The sequence below is a fragment of the Mytilus galloprovincialis genome, chromosome 8, assembly GCF_965363235.1.
Source record: "Mytilus galloprovincialis chromosome 8, xbMytGall1.hap1.1, whole genome shotgun sequence".
NCBI classification, from domain to species: Eukaryota; Metazoa; Mollusca; class Bivalvia; order Mytilida; family Mytilidae; genus Mytilus; species Mytilus galloprovincialis.
Window position 1 is genome coordinate 45,126,168 of NC_134845.1, and position 26,847 is coordinate 45,153,014.

The 26,847-nt window shown below is 31.9% G+C and overlaps 1 protein-coding gene across 1 annotated transcript; it reads right to left on the reverse strand.

The window, feature by feature from the left end:
* Positions 1 to 9,755: 9,755 nt before the first annotated feature.
* LOC143042032 (STAGA complex 65 subunit gamma-like) lies at positions 9,756 to 24,924 on the reverse strand. Its single transcript, XM_076214254.1, has 10 exons — positions 24,763 to 24,924; positions 23,895 to 24,015; positions 20,779 to 20,897; positions 19,042 to 19,151; positions 18,685 to 18,806; positions 17,584 to 17,774; positions 14,759 to 14,847; positions 14,034 to 14,139; positions 13,186 to 13,347; positions 9,756 to 9,988 (listed from the first exon to the last, which is right to left on the reverse strand). The coding sequence occupies exons 1-10, from the start codon at positions 24,921 to 24,923 to the stop codon at positions 9,979 to 9,981; spliced, it is 1,191 nt and encodes a 396-aa protein (XP_076070369.1). The 5' UTR covers position 24,924; the 3' UTR covers positions 9,756 to 9,978.
* Positions 24,925 to 26,847: the final 1,923 nt, after the last annotated feature.

The following is a 26,847-nucleotide window of genomic DNA, read 5'->3' on the forward strand; positions in this document are numbered from 1 at the left end:
TGCCTTCTTTTACTATCGTTAAAGGAAAATGTCTTGTCACAGAATCTGTATTTTAAGTCTAGTATGTTTTCATCTACCAACTTTACATAGTAGTCACGTTTAGTCAGTATACGACTTTTCACATCGCAGGCAATGGTGGCGTGTTCTATTCGTCTTAAACATAGATACTTGCGCACGAGAAATAAATCATAGTCAATCAGAAACATAAACCATTTATATTTACGTTACAGCCATTTCCATTTCAATTGTCAATTTATATTTAATATGAACTTCAATAAAACTATGCAAGTTACTTGCCTTTCTTTGAAGTGATTGTTGCATTTTTCGATATATAAATAAACTATATTAAAGATGATTGCACTTCCCCTCACGCATCGACGATGTCCTCAATCAGAACCGATGCTCTCGTGCATGAAAATTGAGAGCTTAATTTTAGATTTATTAAAACGTCTATCAACTTCGGACAGCGTACAAAACGACAGTCAATCCCGTTGACAGAAGAAATCTGAACTTGTAGGTCTGTTAATAGAACCATCTCAAAATTTAAATATCACTTTTTTCGGCAATTACTTGTGAGACGATTGATTTTGTAGGTGTTTTACTCCATGCACAACGTACAGTAAATATTACATGTGTCTCTTCGTTAAATTAAGACAAAAATATTCACCATAGCATATAAAGAATCTATAAAGGTTTCTCCGATTTTCAATATTTTGATCAGTTGAAATAGAAAATTGCGATTTAGAAATGTATAATACTTTTTGAAGTGATGACAATTATTCCACTCAAGCATAACCGGAAAATCCTGCAGAACCAATTGTTCTGCGTGTGTAGATTACCAGCCGAGTATAAGAAGATGTGGTATGAGTGCTCTTAAATCAACTCTCCATCCAAGTCATAATTTGTTTTAAGTAATAGTAAATAATTAATGATCAGTCTAAATACGGCCTTCAATATGGAGCCTTGGCTCACTCCGAACAGCAAGCGATAAAGGGCTCCCAAAAATGACTAGTGTAAAATCCTGCTAACAGAAAAAAAACAACGGTCTAATCTATATAATTAAATGAGACGCGTGAAACATGTGAAACACGTATATAAAGTGAAATCACAAAAATAAGGAACTCCGAGGAAAATTCAAAACGGAAAGTCACTATTTAATGGCAAAATCAAAAGCTTAAACATATAAAACGAATGGATAACAACCATGAACAACTGTCATATTCCTGAATTGGTACAGGCATTTTCTAATGTAGAATGGTGGATTGAACCTGGTTTTAAAGCTAGCTAAACCTCTCACTTGTATACCAGTCACATCAAATTCCATTATATTGACAACGATGCATGAACAAAATAGACATATTAGGGTAAATATGTCAAATATACAGCAGTCAAAATTGTGTTATAATCTTGATCTGATTAAGTAAAAACAACCAAACAAATATGTAACCATTAAGAAGCACATAATGGCCGGCATATTGACCAAGCATAATAGCAAAAATTAATGACAAGAATACACAAATTTACTATCATACAATGACGAGATGTATAAGTACAGAGCCACGTCATACATGTCATATATGTCACAAATAAACATAAACAGACACAGGGACAAAGCAAAAAACAAGTTTTACAAAAGCACAATGACGGGATGTATTAGTAAAGACCCACGTTATATGTATCTAATTAACACCACTGAAAAGATATTTAGACAAAGCATACCAGCTAAAATGAAAGACAAGAATACGAGAATCTATACCACATCATCAACTGACAACCAATGCATGACTTAGATTTTATACTGCAATCAGCTATTTTACTATACAGATAAAGCTATACGTATAAACGTTAGCTTTATACGTCAATGACCTCAACTCACCTATAAGCCCCGCCTACTTACAACGTCACGTCACAACCATGACAAAGTGTAGTAACAATGGTCAAACTTTTATGAATTTAAACCTGTTATATCTTCAAATTGGTAATTATATACCATGTTTATCAAATGTTATTAATTAAATTAATTTTACCTTTCTAATTCCTTAAATTGTCTATGCTTACCGCCAAGACTATGCTCATAGGGGAATACCCTTAAATGGTATCCCAAGGGGGAAATTCCTAACACTTTTTTTTTAATAATATTTGTTTCATATTTTTTTTTTTTTTTTATCGATTTCAGTATAAAAACAATATACGTATAATGTCTTGAAATATGAAATTTATTTGTATTCGGCACGAAACGGTAAAATGCTCGGTATTTCAAGACACTATACGTATATTGTCTAAATACATATATATTACTGTATTCTCAAGATTACTAATTTTAACAAGGATTTTTTTTTTTTTACAATGTTACTTTACCCATAATTAAACTGATAGTAGGACGTGTATGTAACAGTATATAACAAGTAACTTGTCCCGATGAAGGCGATGAAGTGATTCAACACGGCTAATAAAAGTGTAGACTGCGAATCTGATTTGAATTATGTCCCCTTATTTTGTATTCTGTAAATTGTTATAATTAAAAATAAAAGTTTTTGAGGAATAAATATTTAAATGATAAATTTTTATAAGATAGAAAATTTGAAGTTAATTAAAACTCAATTTGGGTAAAACAGATACTTTTAACAAATAATTCTACAGATTAAAAAAATATATGATACCGATTCCAAAATCGCAAATTAAGCGTGTAAATAATAATTTTGTTTTGCTCTTACTCACATTATATAAGGTTCCAAATTTGCACTTGCGAGAATCGCAAACTTATCCAATTTTGACACCCGTTGAGGGTATATATACATTTAAAGTTCGTCATATATTGTGAAAGGGCATCATTTCTTGAAAATAAGGTTAAAGTTAGGAAAAAAGCGGTATCTGTATACAAACACCAAATATAACTACAATGATTATTTCATTGATTTAATTACTGTTTCCTGGTGTTTAAAGCATGGTGCTTGAAGACAGAACCCTGTTTTGTTCCCTCTTCTCTTTTTCTGGTATAACATATGAAAACAACACGTCAATAATGTTCAATAGTGGCATTAAATGGGACGGACACTACACTGAACATAGTAGGACTTTCGAGTTTTAAGACGTTCAGGACAAATTCCAATTTAATCGCTTGGTTAATTATTATCGTGTTTCGGAATAGCATATTCAATTTTAGCAAGCATAATAATTGAAGAGGCATGACCACTCTCTTGACCTTTTTGTCGAATAAGCTCTATATGAAACTAAGTGTTTTACTGATAGCAAGGACGTATAACTATACGTCCTTGCTGATAGTCATGAACAAATTGCCTTGTCTTAGTGATGAACTAACCTTCAATGTCGGTTCCTTTAGCCAAATTTTCCTACATGCTTAATCTTTGTTAACTGCAGCCAGAATGTTACCATTAAGTTGATTTATACATTGTCTTTATTTGATCAGGTCTATCAACATGTTCAATGGTTGCCACGGTTTCTGATTGTCAGATAGAGTGCTCATGAAATTAAGACACCCCACCCAACTTCCCATGGATAGCACTGCACATAACAGTCAGCTTTGTATCATTTATACCCATTAGAATATATTTTATAATCTAAAGTCAAACAACAAAAAAATGTTGATTTTCTTGGTAATCTGACAACCTTTGAGTTATTTCCTTCTTAATTTGCAGGTATTAATCATTCACAATTTAAGAAAAAGTTTAAATAAAAGTGAACCTTAACAAATAATTATAATTTTTGAAATAAACAAAAAATAGTATTTTGGAATGTTTAAAAGGTCGTGCACTAATGATTTAAAAAAAAAACATGTAGACTTTATCAATAAAAGAAATATAACATCGTTTCTAAAATTAAGGGAATATTGATAACAAGACATTTCTTCGAGAGCAAGTTTTACAGTTGTTATCAGTTGAATTGGCAGTCGCCAATAAAAGAGTTTTGACACCCATATACAGGGTAACATTTAGTCCAAATAATTATGACGTTTTGGAAAGCTATTTTAAATTTTTGCTTCGACACCTCTTGTCGATGTAAGGCCAAAAAAAAATTATAATAGCCTTTCAAGTGGTCATAATTTTTTGGACTAGGTAACATTGTGCAGTTATTTCTAAAATATCAGCATATGAAGGGAACGGTCATTACATTCTAAAGGACAGTTATGTATTTTGTGATCAAAAATATATTCTGATCCCCAATCTGATTCCGGGAGGGGGATATTGTGGTCAAGCAGATGACATAAGTGAAAAGAGATTTTTTACAGCCAATGAAAAAGTTTTGTGTCAAACGTAGAACGAATCATGGTCTTTAATTACTTGATGTAAATTGTTCTTTATATTACTGAATTTTGACTGCTCTTCGCCAGAGGGTGACACTCAAAAAAATTGTCTCCCTCGTTTAAGCCAATCAAAATCTGGCATTTTAATGTGAAGTATGACAAGAGTGCACAAACTGAAATGTCTCGCCTTCTTTTCTTATCATTGATTTTATGTTGATAGTCCTAAATGTAAAGCTTTATTACAACTGTCACATAAACTAAACATTAACCAAGAAAACCAAACATTGATCAATGAACCATGAAAATGATGTCAAGGTCAGATAAATATGATTAACCATACCAGGCAGACATGTACAGCTAACAATTCTTCCATACAACAAATATAGTTGACCTATAATAGCTTATAGTTTAAGAAAAACAGACCAAAACACAAAAACTTAACACTGAGCAATGAACTGTGAGAATGAGGTCACGGTCAAATAAAATCTGCGCGACTGACATATAGATCATAAAATATTTACATACACCAAATATAGTTGGCCTATTGCTTATTGTATTAGAAAAATAGACCAAAACTCAAAAACTTAACTTTGACCACTGAACCATGAAAATGAGGTCAAAGTCAGATGACACCTACCAGCTAGAAATGTACACCTTACAATCATTCCATACACCAAATATAGTAGAACAATTGCATACAGTATAAGCAAAACAGACCAAAACAAAACACTTAACTATAACCATTGAACCATGAAAATGAGGTCAAGGTCAGATGACACCTGCCAGTTGGACATGTACACCTTACAGTCCTTCCATACACCCAATATACTAGACCTATTACTTATAGTTTCTGAGATATGGACTTGACCACCAAAACTTAACCTTATTCACTGATCCATGAAATGAGGTCGAGGTCAAGTGAAATATGTATAATGGGCATGAGGACCTTGCAAGGTACGCACATACCAAATATAGTTATCCTACTACTTATAATAAGAGAGAACTTAACATTTCAAAAAATTTTAACTTTTTTTTTCAAGTAGTCACTGAACCATGAAAATGAGGTCAAGGACATTGAACTTGTGACTGACGGAAACTTTGTAACATGAGGCCTCCATATACAAAGTATGAAGCATCCAGGTCTTCTACCTTCTAAAATATAAAGCTTTTCAGAAGTAAGCTAACACCACCGTGGCCGCCGCCGAAGCTGCCGCCGGATCACTATCTCTGTCAAGCTTTCTACAACTAAAGTTGCAGGCTCGACAATAAAAATTATTAATATTGATTGACAACCTTGAACCAGGTGCTCCGCAGGGCGAAGCTTTATACGACCGCAGAGGTCGAACCCTGAACAGTTGGGGCAAGTATGGACAAAACATTCTAGCGTGATACAGCTCTGAATTTGGATTGTGATCAAATTTTTGACATTACATGGGTTTTTTTTTACACAAAACAAATGTCAAGATTTTACAAATTTTACAATTAAAGATTTCTTCTTCAAACTTTTTAAATCTAAAATTAAATAGTTGGCACAGCATAGGTTTCTGACACAGAATGAATGTGGTCTAATGAACTTAAAAGTTTGTTTTTGCCTTTTAGCAATTCACTATGCTGTTGAATATTAATCCTCTCAAAAAAATGTTTGAAGAAATTTTCTTTTTATTTATGAAATCTGAAATGAGAAAAATTTAACCCCCCCCCCCCTTTTTTCACATCCCCGTTTCCTTTTTTCCAAGACTGATATCAATTCAAATTTATAATGGAGTTTGCAACAATAACTACTCTTTTAAATACATCATAAAATATTAAAATGTAAAATAAAGTGCTTGTTATCACTGAATGGTAAAGATTGGTTGGTAGTAAAAGTGAATATACATTGTTTATTGTATAAAACAATAAAAAAAACTTCATCAGCAACATTTTATATTGGCAAATTTCCAATGAAGTTATTTACATAAAGTAATGGGCAAATAAAAATAGAAAATGACATCATAGTCATGTCTGGCAAATGTCCAACATACATTATCTAAAAACATTTTAGATAAGCTAAGGAAATAAGATGTAAAAAAACTGCTTGTTATCACTGAATGGTAAAGATTATTTTAATTTATCAGTTGGTAGTAAAAAGTGAATATACATTGTATATTGTATATAACAAAGATTTAAGTTGATTCCGGACAAAGAAAGATAACTCCAATTAAAAAAAAATCTTGCTATTGCACAATATTTTGCAATTAGATATTTCTTGCTTACTATTCTGGACAAAGAAAGATAACTCTAATTAAAAAAAAATTTGCTATTTCACAATATTGTGCAATTAGATATTTCTTGCCATTGCGCAATACTGTGCAATTGAAAAGACTTGCTATTGCACAATACTTATTATAATAATTTTAGATCCTGATTTGGACCAACTTGAAAACTGGGCCCATAATAAAAAATCTAAGTACATTTTTGGATTCAGCATATCAAAGAACCCCAAGATTTCAATTTTTGTTAAAATCAGACTAAGTTTAATTTTGGACCCTTTGGACTTTAGTGTAGACCAATTTGAAAACAGTACCAAAAATGAAGAATCTACATACACAGTTAGATTTGGTATATCAAAGAACCCCATTTATTCAATTTTTGATGAAATCAAACAAAGTTTAATTTTGGACCCCGATTTGGACCAACTTGAAAACTGGGCCAATAATCAAGAATCTAAGTACATTTTTAGATTCAGCATATCAAAGAACCTAACTGATTGATTTTTTGTCAAAATCAAACTAAGTTTAATTTTGGACCCTTTGGACCTTAATGTAGACCAATTTGAAAACAGACCAAAAGTTAAGAATCTACATACACAGTCATGACAGTTAGATTCGGCATATCAAAGAACCCCAATTATTCAATTTTGATGAAATCAAACAAAGTTTAATTTTGGACCCTTTGGGCCCCTTATTCTGTTGGGACCAAAACTCCCAAAATCAAACCTAACCTTTCTTTTATGGTCATAAACCTTGTGTTTAAATTTCATAGATTTCTATTTACTTATACTAACGTTATGGTGCGAAAACCAAGAAAAATGCTTATTTGGGTCCCTTTTTGGCCCCTAATTCCTAAACTGTTGGGACCTAAACTCCCAAAATCAATACCAACCTTCCTTTTGTAGTCATTAACATTGTGTTTAAATTTCATTGATTTCTATTTACTTAAACTAATGTTATTGTGCGAAAACCAAGAATAATGCTTATTTGGGCCCTTTTTTGGCCCCTAATTCCTAAACTGTTGAGACCAAAACTCCCAAAATCAATCCCAACCGTTCTTTTGTGGTCATAAACCTTGTGTCAAAATTTCATAGATTTCTATTAACTTAAACTAAAGTTATAGTGCGAAAACCAAGAAAATGCTTATTTGGGCCCTTTTTGGCCCCTAATTCCTAAAATGTTGGGACCAAAACTCCCAAAATCAATACCAACCTTCCTTTTGTGGTCATAAACCTTGTGTTAAAATTTCATAGATTTCCATTCACTTTTACTAAAGTTAGAGTGCGAAAACTAAAAGTATTCGGACGACGACGACGACGACGACGACGACGACGCAGACGCCAACGTGATAGCAATATACGACGAAAATTTTTTCAAAATTTGCGGTCGTATAAAAATAGATTATCTCCCTTGAAAGTGTAATACCAGTAAACATTGATGTTTGAAATAGGTTTGTATTGTTTTATTTATTATGTCACGCTACATTTCTTGTAATAACTAAGTTAAATCGTGTGTTCCTTAAATCTTTGCATAAAAGCAAACAAAAGGTTGTAAATATAATTTAGTATGATACCACTTAGTACAAGAGAAATATTTTAAATATAATTAAACATTTTCTGTTCACAGTTGGATTACTTATGCTAAAATAGCAGTGTATAGAATTTTGAAACCCTACGAGGGTCTATGATTGGGATAAATATATTACAAGGAACGTATGTGGATTATGTTACAGCTCTTCTATAAAAGGATGCAATTCGAAGAAAAAAAGTGTCCCTGAGACAACATGCTTCACGCCCTCTCTATTTCTATGGCAAAGGATCCAAGAAATTTGGGTTATAACCCCAATTTTCTATATAAATTAGAGCAGTCACATAAATATGAGCATTCATACCAAGTTTGAAGTTGAAGTGACCACAACTTTATGGAAAATTACCATAACCAAAAAAGTACTTTAACACAGGTTACCATTTTGCATATAAAGGGAGGCAGGGTTTCCTCCCTTTCCCATTTTTTAGAATCTTGGATCTGCATCTGCTAACAGAACTATGAAAAGGGGTCAAAACATTAATTTGGCATTTAATTTTAAAATTTGTGATTATGTTATAAAGGTTAGTCTGTGTCTTCATGAATATATGCATTTTAGTTTCAGATTTCAACAAGCCATCATGAAGTTATACAGCTGAATACATTCAACATAAACTGCACTAATCATACAATAAGACTGTCAACACAGTATTATGTCATGTCTGTTTAGAATAGTAATAAATAAATGGGGAATGTGTTCATGCGACACAGATGATGCCCCTGCTTGCATATCATATAAAGTTATAAAGGGACATATCTGAAGAATGACATAAGTGACACTACCAAAATTTTTCAATGATCTGGGTTTTGTAGAAACAAGTATTGTGTATAAGTTTCATAACATTTGGTTGAGGCAAACTATAGTTATACATTTTGTAGAACAGAAACGAAAGTTCTACAATTTTTCTATTTGTAAAGAAGTATAACTCTAGAATAGTTTAAATGACACCACCAAAATTAAAACTTGATCTGTATTTTGTGGTAATAAGCATTATGAATAAATTTCATAACATTTGATTGAGGTAAACTTAAGTTATAGAACAGAAATTAAAATTCCTCAATTTTCCCCATTTGTAAAGAGTCATAACTCTAGAACAGTAAAAGTAACACCACCTAATCCAACTTGATGGATATATTGTGGTAATAAGCATTGTGTATAAGTTCCATAACATTTGGTTGAGGCAAACTATAGTTATACATTTTGCAGAACAGAAACGTAAGTTCTACAATTTATCAAAGAACAAATTAAAAATGAAAAATTATATATTTGCAAAGAGGCATAACTCTAAAATGGTTTGCGTGACACCAACGAAATTCTAACTTGATCTGTATTATGTGGTAATAAACATTGTGTCAAAGTTTCATAACATTTGGTTGGGGCAAACTAAAGAAAGAGAACAGAAACGAAAAAATTCAGCATTTTTTTTTCATTTATAAAAGGGCATAACTCTAGAGAGGTTAAAGTGACACCACCAAAATTCAAACATGATCAGTGTTTTGTAGAAATAAGCATTGTGTATAAGTTTCATAACATTTGGTTATCACTAATAATAAAATTAACCTTTAAAATTCTAAATATTAGGCATTGAAGACTACTACGTTTCTACCAAATAAGTAACCTCTATGTCTTGCCTTTTGGACATTCACTGAAGACAACACAGTTATAGCTATAAAAACATTGATATTTTGAATAAAATATATGCATCAATACTACACTAACAATATTCATTTCCACTTCAAGATGTCAGACTTTATTTATCTCTCTATTGCACTTTACAGCTGATCAAGATTATCATGAACAGTGTTTTCTTGTCACCATTGATCCTTCATACTATTTAAAATATTTTGTATATACAGTCTTCCAGAAAAAATCCCAGCATAGCTTCATTTCTTCCTAAAATTAAAAAAGAGAGTGTATGTTATTTGAGAGTGACAGATAAACAGTATCAATTTCATTTTTTCTATAAATTCAGAAATAAATATAGTTTTTTCTATTTATCATATTACATGTATTATTTACTATATGAAATAAATACACAATATTATTATTTCAAATTGCAAGCATTTCCAACTATTGGACCTCAATGGAACTACTTGACCACATGTATCATCAAATTTCGCATCATGCTGCTATGAGATTGGAGGATTTTGAAAATACCACAGGAGTAACAACATAGCTTTTTACCTTATTGTATCTAGGATTGACGTAGCCTTAGCATTTCAGAATATTTATGAATCAAACATTATGGTTTGGTTTCTACTGAATATATTACGATAGTTGATTTATCACGGCCATTTATTGTCTGTTGTCTTTTTTCGATAACACTTTCTAAGCACTTGCCTATAATGGAGGATCATGTGTTGACCTTGAGATGACTTTTGTTTTTTTACTGTGTAGTTAGGTTGCTGTCTACTTGATGCATATTAAACATCTCTATTTGTATAAATATGATCAATTACAAATTTAAAGGAGGTTTCAATCTCACGGAAACATTTAAGATGAAGAACAGCAATAAAAGCCTTGATCCTTTGCACTCGGTTATATCAAGTGTTTGTTGTGAATTTGTGTCATTAATCATTTCACCATAATATTTCTTTTGCATTGGTTAATTAATTTATATTCTGGGTAGGTTTTTTTTTTAAAGAAAAGATGTCAATGCATAATTCATAGCATGGGCTATTGTGAACCAACTATTGCTGAACTGCAATGCATTGTATAACACACACAGTTGTATTATTCAAATATATTTATATATCTGGAGTTTCTTAACAATGGATGTAAACCCATTTTAGTTTAAGGGCTAGCTGAAGCCCGCCTGTCTCTTATACACATTCCCCATTTCCATTCTCAATTTTATAAATATTTTTCAGAATGCCCAAGTACTAAATGTAGGTCACAGCTACTCAATATCAATACAGTATCTTTTCGTTTTGTTGATTAAGGTTTTGGAGTTAATTAAAGATCTTTGATAGTGTCTGTTAAGACAAAGTACTACAAAACCAGAAATAATTCAGAGGTTTTTATTGATGTGAAAAATGTGACTGGGTGAGATTCACAATAAGAACTTACATTCTGATACCTATAATAAACTATTTACTTACTTACTTACTTACCTCAGTGTTCTCCCCAGAAATTTTGGATAGCATCACATTTTGCGTAAAAAAAAATAACTGTATTTTTTTTAATGTCATTTAACGCGTCGCGTTGATGCTCTATTTCCTTTATATGTTTTAGTTTATATTGTTCAATTCATAACTGAGAATACAATTAAACTATAACCACAAAAACAGTTGTTTCAGTTTATGTTTTCTTTACTCATTTATAGTTACAGAATTATTTTTTTTCTTTTGTGCCAAACAAAAATAAATATGTTGTTTCAGTTACCCAACAATAAGTCAAATGAATGAATGGTTCATTATACCTATAGTGCAACCTGTTTATATACAAAACTAAATATCTAGTACACAAAATTAACTATTTTTTATATTATATTTAGTAAAGATAAAGTAGGGAAAAAAAATCAATTTAAAAACTTTTTTTTATCATGGTTATGAAATTCATTGTTTCATGGCACTCAATGAATTAGTCCCAGTAGTTTCTTATCTTTACATTAAAATGATATGTATTTTTAACAAAGTTATTTAACAAATAGTCTGTTAATGCGTAGTTTTCCCTCTTGGTATATTTTTTTCTGTCTACTGTCCATCTGTTGTCATTATCGTGAAAATGCGGATTTTTGTCATATCTCGTCCGGTTCCTATCCGTAGTTTACACTAAAATGTGCAATGGCGGCCGTAGAAAAATTTACGAAAATGAGTCCGAGAATAAACATTGTTTGACAAGAGATTGTGAATTAATAAGACGCTTTTAATACATTAAATGGATTAAACATAAACTTAAGCCAATTATGATAACTTTTTTAAGAAGTATTAAACTTATTTTAGCTGTAAACCAAAATTCTCGCTCTCGTATTACCGGAAGAGAAAGAAAGTAATTTTTGGAGAGTTGCACAAATAAACGATCTTTTAAAAAAAATAATAATCGTTTCAAGCTTTGAAATTTCTTAATACAAAACGTAGATTTTAAATTGTTTTATGATTGCATTTTTCCATGTCGAAATTGGTGATTGCAGACACGTGGTATAAGTTATGTCACAAGTGTCAGCTTGGGATATTCGCATCTAAACAGTTATCACCCTGAGGGCAATTAACACCTAGCTATTTAATCTCTTAATTGCCTCTAGTGTCCAACTTAAAGTGATTACAATTAAAGGTGATATAATTTTTATGATCATAATCGATAATAGATGAAAGTTCGAAATTAAGGACAGGTAAAATAGCATCTTCAAAATAATTATAGCGTCGTGGGAATAATTATAGAGTCGCTGGAATTATTATAGCATCACGGTGAAAAAATATAGCGTCGCGGTACCGCGACGCTAAAACGGCCTGGGGAGAACACTGTTACCTAATACATTTTTGTGAGGTAAATATTCTTGAAATTGCAATAATAAAACTTGCATTTTCGTCTGTCCTTTAAAATCGCAATATTGACTGCTTGCAATAAAATCATTATTTTCAGTATACGTAATAAGGTAAAGTATATGTAATAAGGCAATATTCTAGATTGTTATGAAACTTTTACTAGTTTTAGGTGCAATGGGGTAAACTGATGTGATAAAGGTTAGCAGAAAGGAACACCATGCTTATTCAAAGTATCAGAAGTCTACATTTTCTTTGTGTTTTGGTGTATGTCAAGAGGTGATATGAAGATGGGCGTACTATATAATATTATAATTTGCATCTGTGTCAGTTTATTTGAGTTTGCTTTTCCAAACTTCTCTATATGTAGAATGAGGTAAATGGCCTGATTTCATATGTTATACTGTGGAATCATTTATTTTAGTTGTTTGATGAAAATTTGCATATTTGCAGATATTTAATTCGTGGTTTTTGGCAAAGTCTGCAAAGATTCCTTATAGAAAATGTGTAATTTTTTTAAATTTAAAAGGTTTTTCTGTACCAACAAATTCCACTATAATTGGTATCCAACGAATATTAATAAATCCACAGTATATTGACATTATGTACCTTTTCTTGAGTTTAGGGGGTTCTGACGGAGGGGACATGATATCTGACACAGGTACGGATGCAGGATCTGCTATACTGTCACCACCATCACTGTGTGACGGCGTTTGTGGAGGCTGACTTTTTATACTGCCTTGCTCATCATATGAATCTAAAGATATAAGTCTGAAAAAAAAACAGAAACTGTTTAACAATTTAGTCACAAGAATTAAAGTAACATATACACATAATACAAATTACATATCTATTACTACCGGTATATATCAAAAGTAGAATCTTTATTTACAGTCAAAAGTTGTTGTGTCGAAGTTGAACCGACCGGACCAATGTATTTAACTCATCCAAGGTCGTATGTGTCGTTTAAAATTGAGAATGCATTAAGTACAGTATGAGATTTGCATAAACTAGATACTTTGAACAGTTTGACTTTTTCAATATGACACTTTATGATTGTGTATTCAATCTTCATTGTTTGGCCCTTCCTAATAACTAAACACACAAGTACAGATGCCAGGATTATAAAATTTATTCGACGTCACCGAGTATTGGAATCAAATGAGTTTGACTCATCAGGGGTAATTATGCCTTAATCAAATTGGAATTTTAGCAGGACTGAGAAATACTTTGACTCATTCGAGTTTTCCACACAACTGATTTCGACACAACGATGTTCAAATGTAGATATGATATAAGCATGAATTTACAACTTCAAAAATTAAATTGTAATGCTTTATGTATATATAAAGAGTAACTAATTTATATAAAAAAAACATTTTTCTTGAGTGTTTTTCATGCTCATTTAATGCATCTTCATGATTGTCTGCCTATAAAAACCACAATGTTTTACTTGCTTGTTTTCTGGTGGTTCAATTTTAATGACCGTCCATTTTGAATCTGATTCAGTAGTGAGTCCAACTGTAGGCTCATGTTCTACTGTTATCTCAAATCCACTTAAACCTGAAAGATAAATTGTTTTTATTGAAGGCGTCATAGACAGAATGTCAGATTTCTATGTCTTGTATGTGTAACAAAATTATCATTGAAGATGAGTATCATTTCATTTTAAATTGTGAAAACTGCAACAAATTGAGATATAAATGTAGAAAGATTTGTTACTATTACTTCAAATAAGCTTAATGTGTGAAAAAATATCATCGAGCTTAATGACCTAAAATAATATCTAAGTTAGAACACTAAAGAGCTTGCGAATAACCTTACAGTTTTTTTCTCTGCAGCTTAAAAAAAATGTAATGGTAAAGAAATCATATATTTGTTTATTATAGTTGTATGACATTCTCTGCATCATTCATTAATTATTTTATAATTTGTGTATACTGGCATGTTTTTTATGCTGTATATTGTCTATAGAATATTTATATTGTGTAAATTCAATCATCTCTTATTGCTAAACGAAATAAAATAATATAATTATTACTTAAACCACCTGCCCATCATGCATAAAAAAAAATATTCTTTGATACAATAGCTTAGGTTAAGTGGAAACTTTTTCCATTTATTAAATATTTATTTGTATAAAATTGATGCACAAAAGATAAAAAATGTTATGTTGCCTAACCTTCCAATTGTAATAAATGTTCATCTGTAATATCATCATTCTCATCAAACACAGGAAACTGAATCTCTGAACTTGGTTCTTCTTTTATCCTGGAGAAACAAACAGATAAAAGCAATAGCTGTAATGGTTTCACAATACATCTTGAAGCAAGAACGTCTAGTTTTGATAAAACTGTGTGGGATGATTGCTGTCTCATAGATGTGTAGAGTTTATACTGCATATCCTTTTATTTATAAATTAAAGGAAAAAAAATATGAATTTTGATAAGGCACCAATCCATAGAAAACTACAGCGTTGAATGGCAAACAAATATGACAAAATAGTAACCAACAACAACCACTGAGTACAGGATACTTCCTTAAAAATGGCAAATAAATAATAAACAAAACATACATATTTATCAGGAACCTGATGTTCAGTATTTGTCGTTTGTTGATGTGGTTCATAAATGCTTCTCATTTTATATAGATAAGGCTGTTGGTTTTCCCATTTGAATGGTTTTACATTAGTCATTTTGGAGTATTGTATTGTTTGCTGTTTGGTGTGGGCAAAGGCTCTGTGTTAAAGACTGCACTTTGACCTATACTGGTTTACTTTTAAAAATTGTGACTTGGATGGAGAGTTGTCTCATTGGCACTCATACCACATCCTCTTATACCTATGTATATATTGTTTGAATATCTCATATCAAAGATAATATTCTTCCATTAATATGTATGTGGGAGGGAAGGAAGGGAAGTATTATTATTGAATGTGGGTCATGAGTCTTTTTCAGTATGCATCTATTACCATTATGCAAATTATCTAAAAAATGGTTATTCACTGGGGTAAAGCTGAAGACCGTAACTGCATTCACGGTCATCCCAATATGTCGGATGAAAAAATAGGTCAGTATCTGTATTGTCTGTTACAGTGTTTCTATATCATTTTCTTTACAAAGTATACATTGATACGATGTAAATTTATAAAAGATTCACACGGAAATCACAAATTACTTCCGAGAAATATGCATGAAACAGGAAATTCGGATTTAAAAAATCCCTAAGATGACCGTAAATCACAATCGAGATGACCGTAACAGAATCAGCAATTCATAACAAGGGTGACCGTAATTGGTTAAAAGATGACCGTAATTTACAAAGGACGACCATAATTTCTAAATGATGACCGTAACTTTTAAGAATGATCGTCAATTCTAAGAAATATCCGTATTTGTATAACTACTTTTTTTGTATCAAATGATTAATGGTGTTGATATAAAACGTATTTATATGAGAGTATTATCCTATAGGTAGGAGAAAAAAGACGTGCTTTAAATACAAAGTTCACCATATATATCTTTTTTAACGGTAGAGGGTATAATTTTTAAAATGAACATACAACAAGACATGAACATGAAAAAGTGGGGAAAACATGCTACAAAAGCGCGATTAAATGACACCTTTACAAGTATAATAAAAAAAAAAGTGTGCTGCACAACTTCCAACTAAAGGCCAAAAGATTTTTTTTTATTTCTGGAATTCCTTGTAATGACATATAATAAATGCACTTTTTTAAAAACGCCAATGGATGTACACCCATTGATTTTATATCGTCTTTGATTTGTCTTCTATTTTGTCTTGCAAGTAAAATAACAAAACCTGTTTTTAAAATACTACGACCAAACTAGTGAAGGCGAGCTCCAGCAAAATAGATCCCTAAAATAGTCTTGTGCGTAGAGCGTATCACAAGGGGCAGGGGAGGATTAAGCCATTTTTAAAAAAGGGGGGTCCCAACCCAGGGTAAAGGGGGTTCAAACTATGTGTCCCCATTCAAATGCATTGATCGGCAAATAAAAAGGGACCCCCGGAGACCCCCCCCCCCCTTGGATCCACCACTGAGGGGAACCTTGTCAATTTGTATATACAGCAATGTTATTCATATATAAAGACAAACTAAGATTTTAATCTGCTTCCTCTGGAACCATACACATTGGCTCGATTACCGGATATTCATATGTTTGATTAGTGTTTTTTATGCTCCATTCATGGGCATTATGTTTTCTGGTCTGTGCGTCTGTTCGTTCGTCCGTCTGTCCCACCTCAGGTTAAAGTTTTTGGTCGAGGAGGTTTTTGATGACGTTGAAGTCCAATCAACTTGAAACTTAGTACACATGTTTTCTATGATATGATCTTTCTAATCATAATGCCAATTTACAGTTTTTTTCCCATTTTAACGGGCCACTGAACATAGAAAATTATAGTGTAGATGAGGCATGTATTAGAGACACCTCAGAGGGACACATTCTTGTTTCTTCAACTTTTCGTCGTGACTCTGTCAATTTGTATTAAAATTTTAAAGTTGTTATCAATAAATATTTTTAATTTGCAATTTACTATCATTGTCATGAACATAAATTGATGAAACATGTTTATATCTGCTAACTAAGCCCCTATTGAGACAAACACAACAAAAAGCTATGAATACAAAGACGGATATTCTTAGAATTGAGGGTCATCATTGAGCGTTTCCTGAACATTTTTCGGTAGTAATTTGTGATATCCGTGTGAATCTTTTATAAACTTACATCGTATCAATGTATACTTTGTAAAGAAAATGATATAGAAACACTATAACAGACAATACAGATACTGACCTAATTTCTCATCCGACATCTTGGGATGACCATGAATGCAGTTACGGTCATCAGCTTTACCCCAGTGGTTATTTGTTGTAGGGATATTTTGAAAGTCCCTTCCTTTCCTTCCACATAAATTCTAACGGAATAGCCCTCAAGAATATTATCTCTGATAAATAAATAAAACTCATGTATATAAATTGTATACCTTATAACAGGTACTGTGTCCGGTGTTTTCTGTGTCACAGCTGGTTGCATTAATTTCTCGTACTCTTGCATTAATTGTTGACATGTATGTTCCATATTTTTGCTGTAGTTTATAATTCGTGATTGATAATAGTCATTTAAATTTGTAACACTGCCTAATTTCATTTCATGAAAAACTTGTTCTATAAGATCCTGAAAATACAATATAACAAGAATGTGTCCATGGTACATGGATGCCCCACTCGCACTATCATTTTCTATGTTCAGTGGACCGTGAAATTTGGGTCAAACTTATAATTTGGAATTATAATTACAAAGATCATATCATGGGGAACATGTGTACTAAGTTTCAAGTTAATTGGACTTCAACTTCTTCAAAAACTACCTTGACCAAAAACTTTAACCTGAGGCGAACGGACGCACAGACGGACGGACGAATGAACGAACGGAGGCACAGACCAGAAAACATAATGCCCCTCTACTATCGTAGGTGGGGCATAAAAATTTGGTGAAGTGGTATTATTTCAAATGATGTGGAAGTGTGAAGAAGTCAATAGCAATAGGTTAATGTACTGAAGAACAGCAATATTGTCAGTTCAGAAGTTATTCTGAGGATTTTATTAATGGGAATAATGCAACTCCCTGGGTATCACAATAATAAGAACTTGCATTCTCATATCTTGTACATATATCCATTTTGGTTTTCCCTAAAATTGTAATAATAAAATTTGCATTATTGTTCATACTTCAAAAATCACAATAATAAATGCATGTTATAATTTCTACTTTTACAGTAAAATCCTGCTGTATGGTCTGCTATAATTTATAATATTGGTATGTCTTTTTCTTTTATGGAATGATAGTTTTCCTAGTACTGTTCAACTGTTTTGGTTAGTTTATAAGTTATTTATGTACATGTACTTCTAAAAAATAGCCTGCCGTAATATTATGATTTGCCAATTGTACCGGATTGAATAAATTCCTTTAAAACCACTGTTTTTTTATATTATGTGTATATTTGTTTTTCAGGGATGATCTCTGTAATTATTTTACTTCATTCTTTCTAAAATTTGACACTGTTTAGAGATTCTTTACAACTTACAGGAAAACCAGCATGTCCATGTAATAATTTACTGTCAACTGCTGATCTAAGATGAGTGGTGAACTGGAGGTAAAACTCATGTAAAACACAAGATAATGTATCTAATACTGATTCATTGCAATCTGAAACAAAAAATAAAACTGAACTAAAATTTTACAGAATCTATCTTACTTCATTTCAGCACAATGGAACTATTTCTTTTTTCTAAAACTTTCAAACTTTTTGAGTATGTACTTTACTTTTTCTATCTGACTATAGTAAATTACACGATATTTCATTAGCTCAATCAGTAGAAAATATAAAGGTAGCAAAAAGGTGCTTGTAAAAAAAACTTAAAAAACCAATAATAGATCTTACTATCAAATCCTAAATGAGCAAATATGGCTGCTACAGATCTTTGAACAAGACGTCTACAAGTTATATCATCTAACACAGGGGGAGGCTCTCCTTTTCCTCTTACAAAATCACTAAAAAGTAAGAAAAAAGTTTTTATTCATCATGTTCATGAACATTATTCCATAATAATGTCCTTGATTAATAGTTATACATGTACTAATTTATTCGGTTAAAGTAAGATATTTTTTCCCGCCAATTTAAAAACCTCCAAAAATGCACATTTCCTCAATATGGTACTATTTTACATGTAACATTTTACTTTTTTCAGTATCATTCCAAATAGACCTGCATAAATCATTTTCAATCTGTCTCTGGTGTATAGTTGTATCATTGGCTATTCTACCACATCTCCTTATTCTTATATTCTGATAAGTTATGACAATCATGTGCTATTGTCTTTGTTTATGGTCTATATTATCAGAAGGAGAAGTTATGTGGATCATGTGCTATTGTCTTTGTTTATGGTCTATATTATCAGAAGGAGAAGTTATGTGGATCATGTGGTATTGTCTGTTTATGGTCTATATTATCAGAAGGAGAAGTTATGTGGATCATGTGCTATTGTCTTTGTTTATGGTCTATATTATCAGAAGGAGAAGTTATGTGGATCATGTGCTATTGTCTTTGTTTATGGTCTATATTATCAGAAGGAGAAGTTATGTGGATCATGTGCTATTGTCTTTGTTTATGGTCTATATTATCAGATGGAGAAGTTATGTGGATCATGTGCTATTGTCTTTGTTTATGGTCTATATTATCAGATGGAGAAGTTATGTGGATCATGTGCTATTGTCTTTGTTTATGGTCTATATTATCAGAAGGAGAAGTTATGTGGATCATGTGCTATTGTCTTTGTTTATGGTCTATATTATCAGAAGGAGAAGTTATGTGGATCATGTGCTATTGTCTTTGTTTATGGTCTATATTATCAGAGGGAGAAGTTATGTGGATCATGTGCTATTGTCTTTGTTTATGGTCTATATTATCAGAAGGAGAAGTTATGTGGATCATGTGCTATTGTCTTTGTTTATGGTCTATATTATCATAAGGAGAAGTTATGTGGATCATGTGCTATTGTCTTTGTTTATGGTCTATATTATCAGAAGGAGTCAGGAGTTGGTGCTTGGTGTAGTTTGTAGTACTGTCCAATATGTTTGGTATCTTAATAAAATTTTATGCATTTTTCTGACAAATATATTTATTTTCTAGTTATTTTCATATTATTACAAAATTTCATACCTATACCATCAACATGATCAAGAGAAATTTTGTTCCTAACAAATTATCCTATTTTTCTTCAATGTTTGTATTAATTTTTAAAACAAGCAAACAAAGCTATTTATGTAGCATCTTATTATTCATTCACTATGGGAAAATGATCTCTTCTTTTAATGAATTTTCAACAGCAAACATCCTGTATCTGACTTATTTATGTAACATGAGAAAAATTGCAGTTTGGCTTGTGATAACCAAATTTCATGGTTTTAGAAAAAATATCTTTTCTTGGATAATTGATATCATGATTTTACAAAAGTCTGCATACGAGCTTTTTGAAGGCTATAGAATATTAGTACTTGGTAGAACATTCAAATTCTTGGTTCACCTGTTCCTACAAAAAATCATTGATTATTGAATTTGGTATACCACAAATAAAATTGATTCCACAGTACATTGCCAGTAATATTTGTTTTTTCATACCTTTCATAATCTTTAGGAACAAATGGTAAATGTCCAAATTTGTTATGTTTTAATTGAGGACCAGAATATTCTGGTATAGGGGGAGCTGTAGGGTACTGGATATCTGTATCTCCATTTCTCTGAAATACATTTGTAAATGATTAGGACAATTAAAATTAATTGATAGATTTTCATCCCCGCCCGCCCCTCTGAAATCTTCCCGCCCCGATTTTTTTTATTTTTGGAAAAATTACGATTTCTGGATTTTGTTCATTTCCGTTACCGGTAACCGTTGATAATTTCGTTTCATGTAAAACTTCCTGTTTCAAATTTCGGTTTTCGTATTTCTTTAGAGTATTCTTACTAAATGATTAAGTCGATATATTCTGCTGATCTATGATGACAACATCATTTACCGAAAATAGAGATTGATTACGAGAAGGGCGTGAAATATTCGGGTTAAGAGTAATACGCTGTGTTCAAGAACGCAAATAGTCGTATGTCACAAATGACACAATGTTTGTGAGTGAAACACCATGGATCTATTTTATTTCTTCTTCTTCTCCTTCTTTCAGTACAGAGTTGGATTCTTCTTGAGTGTATAAATGACTCTTGCTCGTGAAATCATGAGGCCTTCGCTCCTCTATTTATACATTATGACTTTGTGTCAAGAAAATTGGACTGTGAATGAAACCCAAAAGCGTAAGAATCGTGGAACACATTTGACTGGAATAAAGAAATTAACACAAGCATGAACTTTTTAGATTGGTAACCGTATATTGAGTTCAGAAAATCGACAAACATACGCATTTTTAATTTATTAATTTATAGCAAGCTCTTAGATTTAGATATAGCCATGCCTTTCGTTTTTTGTAGAAAAAAAACAGCAAACATCCTGTCCAAATACCCACGATAGAGTCATTAAATAACTGTATGTTCTACATTGTAACTATATTTGCATCTTGCATGTTACCATGATTAAGGACCAACCCTATTATTTCAACACTGTTTGAGTTTTCATTTATTTCTGTACTTATCGTACTCGTGTTGCATACCAATGCATTTGTTTCATTTTATTAGGACAACAAAACATTGCTTAGAAATCAAAATACATTTGATTTAGGTAGTCCAACTGAAGAGAGCATTTCTCCACATTTCTGCTGTTTACTATAAAATAGGTTTCTAAAGCTGCAATTACATGTAGAACAGTGGTTGCCAATCAGAGATATATATTTACGAATTTGAAAAGCGGCACCAGCATATGGAGTATATGTGTTTCAATTGATACGTTACTCTAGAGCTAGCTCAAAGTACGTTGATTTTGTTGAACGAGGAATACTGCTTTCTCAAAATTTGCTAAGACAGGGCTATGAATCAATCAAATTAAGGTCATCACTCAAGGCCAAGCATTTTTTTGTGGTCACCATCATGAGCTGATTGGCCATTATGACAAAAGTGTGTCAGAAATCATATATCAGTGATATTCTTCCTCAGTCATAACAACCTTCCATCATTACCGAACTGAAAAAAGAAATAACATGACGGGTGTTGTATACAGTGCAAGAAATGCTTACCCTTGCGGAGCACCTGATTTAATTTCACTCCTGGTTTTTAGTGGAGTTCGTGTTGTTTCCTACTTATTATTTGTAACTGTTGATGTAAATGTCTTTTGGTTTTATGAGTCTTTGTTTACTCCTTGGTTTTGATTGTTATTGTCTTATACACGATACCTTATGGGTGAATCTACACGATATAAGCTTATTATTACACTTGCATATATGAATAACATGTGACAAGAAGGTTTCATATGAAATAAGATTTAAGGTTCATCATAACCTTTTGGCTAAAATGGCCGTATTTACACCCCAAATTTTACTCTGAGTACAGACTAACCTATACACCTGCAACAGTTTTAAGGGATGGCAGGAACTAGATATATAAATTTTAAATGCATTTTGTGTTTCAGAAAATTATAAACTTTTCTAGATTTTGCTATCCATTTTTTTTCGTTCCTGCAGAAGGTGCAAAAATTAACTAAGTAGTGAAAACGATTGAGAAGCTCCCCTCATATAATCAATGTTGTGAGTAGTATTGATTTAAATGGACAATAGATGGACAATAGACACCTGCAAACAATAGGTGATTTAACAGGTTTAAACTGTGTAACTGAGTGGACCGTATCAAATGAAACTCGGGTGTTTGTTTATTTTGCTATCTTCTGCAGACTGGAAAAAAATGAACATCAAAATCAAGGTAAGTTTATAATTTTCTGAAACGTAGACTTCATATAACTTTTATATATCTAGTTCCTGCCATGCCTTAAAACTTTCCTGGATGTACCAGTTTGTCTGTACTCATAGTAATTTTGGAGGTGTAAACACGGCCATATTTTTCAATTCCTTATGATGAACCTTAAAAAATTAAATCCTCCCACCCGCCCCATTTTTTTCAAAAATTTGGATGAAAATCTACTAATTAATTTTAGTTGGCCTTATTGGCAAAAATAAAATGCATCATTTATTCATCTTTAACTGTTCATTTTTGGAATAAAAATAGCATCAAACAAAAATCGTTTTCTAGAAAGGAATCACATTTTATTGTATAATACAGAACAGAAACCATTACCAATCCCAAGCAGTCATCACCTTGCCAGGTAATTTCTTAACATGCTTTAGATATAAGATATCTTTAGTTTAAGCTAACTCAAGTCATTCTTACATATAGGTTGAGGTGACCCAGTTTTTGAATAACCCCATTCACTTTCATGACTATCTAAGATGTGAATATTGACAAAATTCCATTTATCTTTGATTTAATATACATAAAGTTAATTGGGTCTCAACCTAAATCAGAATGATTAATGTATAAAATGAAGGAAATTCTGCCTTAGTTTGCATAGACTTTACTTATCAACCTAATGGTACATTCATGAATTAAAAGTAATTATAATATTTATCGACAGAAGATAAATGAAAACTCAGCACATTATATAGACACTTGTCTAATGTTTGTTGTCCTTTATATGTCTTTTGGTTATTTTTGTTGTAAGGTAATAGTATTGTTGACCCAGATATTTATTGCATGGACTTTGTTACCTCAGGTTATATTCATTATGTATAGTATAAATATATCCTTACATTTTCTTGATTTGCCGTTTGTAAATTACTGATCAACAGTCGTACTTTCTTTGCATGTTGAACCAATCTGATAGTATAAGCTGTTAGAGGATCTAGTTCAAATCTTTCTGCAGGAAGTGGACTGCAAATTTAATGACTGCAAAATTTATTCTGGAGAAAAAACTGACAGGTGAGGCAATGCTTACAACTTTTTTCTTTTTTTAATTATCTTTGTGTATATGTCAATTGTTTTCCAAAAACTTACAAAGTTGTCATCAGGGAAAGCAGTTAAATTAAAACATTAAACTGCAGATATGATATATTCATGATTGGTCTTTGATTCCTTATGATAACCACAATACTGATGTAATAAAATGTAAACTAGAATGTGATATTGATTGATTTCTTTTCAGTAAAAAAAAAAGCATTATTTTTCAAAAAGCAAAGAGTGAATTGTTTAATTTACCCCTTACTTTGTCTTTACTTTACTTCGCATAAATAGGAGTGACAATACATTTTTATGCATAAGAATTTTTCATCCATTGTGCTTATTATATTTAGTGAATTTAATAATTTAAAAAAGTTATTTTAGAAAACTTTTAGTGGTGTGCGATTTTTAAGTTTTAATTAACTCCCGACTTGGATAATATCCATTGAGAAGGTGTTCCATAATTTGAAGGAAATACATGTAATTCTTTATTGTCAAAGAAGTAAAATGATACTTGTGACATAAACAAAAAAAATAACAACAAAATAGAAGAGGAAGAAGGAGAAGAAATACATGTATATTAAGCTTCAAGCAGTTGTGTCTACCATATTTAACATTGTCCAAAAGGCCAAAAGTCATTTTCCATACATAAAATATTTTAAAAGTGTATTAGAAAGTTACTCATTAGTAGGAGGACAATGTCTAGAAGATGGCTGGTGTAGTCTAGGCCCCTCCACTTCTATAGGACGTAGTTTTGTCAGCTGTTCACGTTCTACTGCAGCTATACCTGCATCTACATCAGGCACAGATGGTAATTCTCCCCATTTTCTTTTTTTATCCATCTTCCCACTAAAAAAAAGATAATGTTAAAATTAGCTTTACATAAAATTGAGAATGGAAATGGGGGATGTGTCAAAGAGACAACAACCCGACCAAATAAAAAACAACAGCAGATGTATATCTGTATATAACTATATAACTTTCTAAATGAGCTAGTTTACAAAATGTACATCTTTATATCACAGATTTGAGCAGGTTTACATCACTGGTTTGAGCAGTCCCAAAATCTTACTCATGCATGTACAACAAAACTGTGCAAATAATAACAGGAGATATGTGCCAGCATACTTGGCACTATTGCCTTGGCAGATGATTATCATAATGTGTGTAGATATAAACCCTGGAATCAGTAGGAAGAAGCAAGTAGCCCAATGAGATTAATTTCTTTTACAAGAGCTAATTATTATAAATGGTTCTTTAAAAACATTACAGTTATTGACTCCATGAAAAACAGACTGATGGAGATCAGCAGGGTGCCATAGGATAAGAGGAAACTGGAGATACAGAGGACGCTCCTTCTTCTAATGAGACAGAAGATTCAGTTCCAGAACAATTTGAGGAAGCAGCTACCAATACAGATGTAGATGAACCTAGGCAAGGTGATGATCAAGATGTAATATCAGACATTCCACAAAGATCTGTTTGCAATAAAACAACGACTAGATATAAGGACTTTGTGTGCAAATGGACTCAGCCTAAGACATATTGGTTGATAAGAGAACATTTTTTCAAGGATGCTGTATCCAGTGGAGCATTCCGTGGATCTGAAGACAAGAGTTAAAGATGCCTTACTTAGGATTGTTACTAATACAGACTGACATTCCCTTTTATAATTTTCTTGTTTTTATATTTATTTATTTATTTGACAAGAATATCTTTCTGTTAAGACCAGGGGGAAAGAGTTCTATAGTTTATGTTTTAGGTTGAGGAGGACATCATTTTCAACCATGGGGAGGATGTGATAGAGTGGCGTTTTTACCATTTATACTGGACGCATTGATTAAATCCTATATATGCACTTATGCTAAATATCATTATCTCTTGCAGAAAATTAGACTTTTACATTATGGTGCAGTCTGGCGTTCCGCGCACCTAAGACTTATGATGTCACTTCATCCAACTGATAGAACCAATAATTGGATAATACTGTGTGAACACATTCATAACATTCTTTTATTTCATAAAATCTTCTGTTTATATGGTCTCACCATCAAGATTTTGTGTAATTTGTATCCAAAAAGTACAGAAACCCCTGTTCTGGGAGTTCCTCCAATGTCTGGTGATTTCGTGCATGCCTTCCTGTAAAATGCTTTGCTGAGCGCAGCCTGATTGTAGAGGTTGAATCCTGAACAATTGGGGCCAATTTGGACACAATATTCATGCTTGAAACTGTCTGAATTTGGATTGTGATCAAATTTTTGACATAATATCTAGGTTTCTGACACAAAATAAATTTGTTCAAAGATCTTACTAATGTATTGTGCAATACTGTGCAATTGAAGATTTCTTCATGAAAATTTTCAAAAACTTTAAAAAACAAAATCCCCCCAACTTTTTGCCCCCCCCCCCCACCCCTTGCAATAACCCCCAAACTCAATCCCAGCCTTTTCTCTATAGTATGGAACCTTGCAGTATGATTTTAGAGAGATCCATTCATTTAAACACATGTTTATGTCTGGAAACTAGAAAAATACATGTTTTAGACACTTTTTTGGCCCTAATTCCTGCATGTTTGATGCAATTACCCCCCAAACTCAATCCCAGCCTTCCGTGTGTGATATGGAACCTTGTCATACAATGTCAAAGAGATCCATATGATTACACACAAGTTATTGTCCAGAAACTACAAAAATGCTTGTTTTTGGCCCTTTATTCCTTAACTGGTGTCATAACCTCCAAAATGAATCCTAACCTTCTACTTGTGGT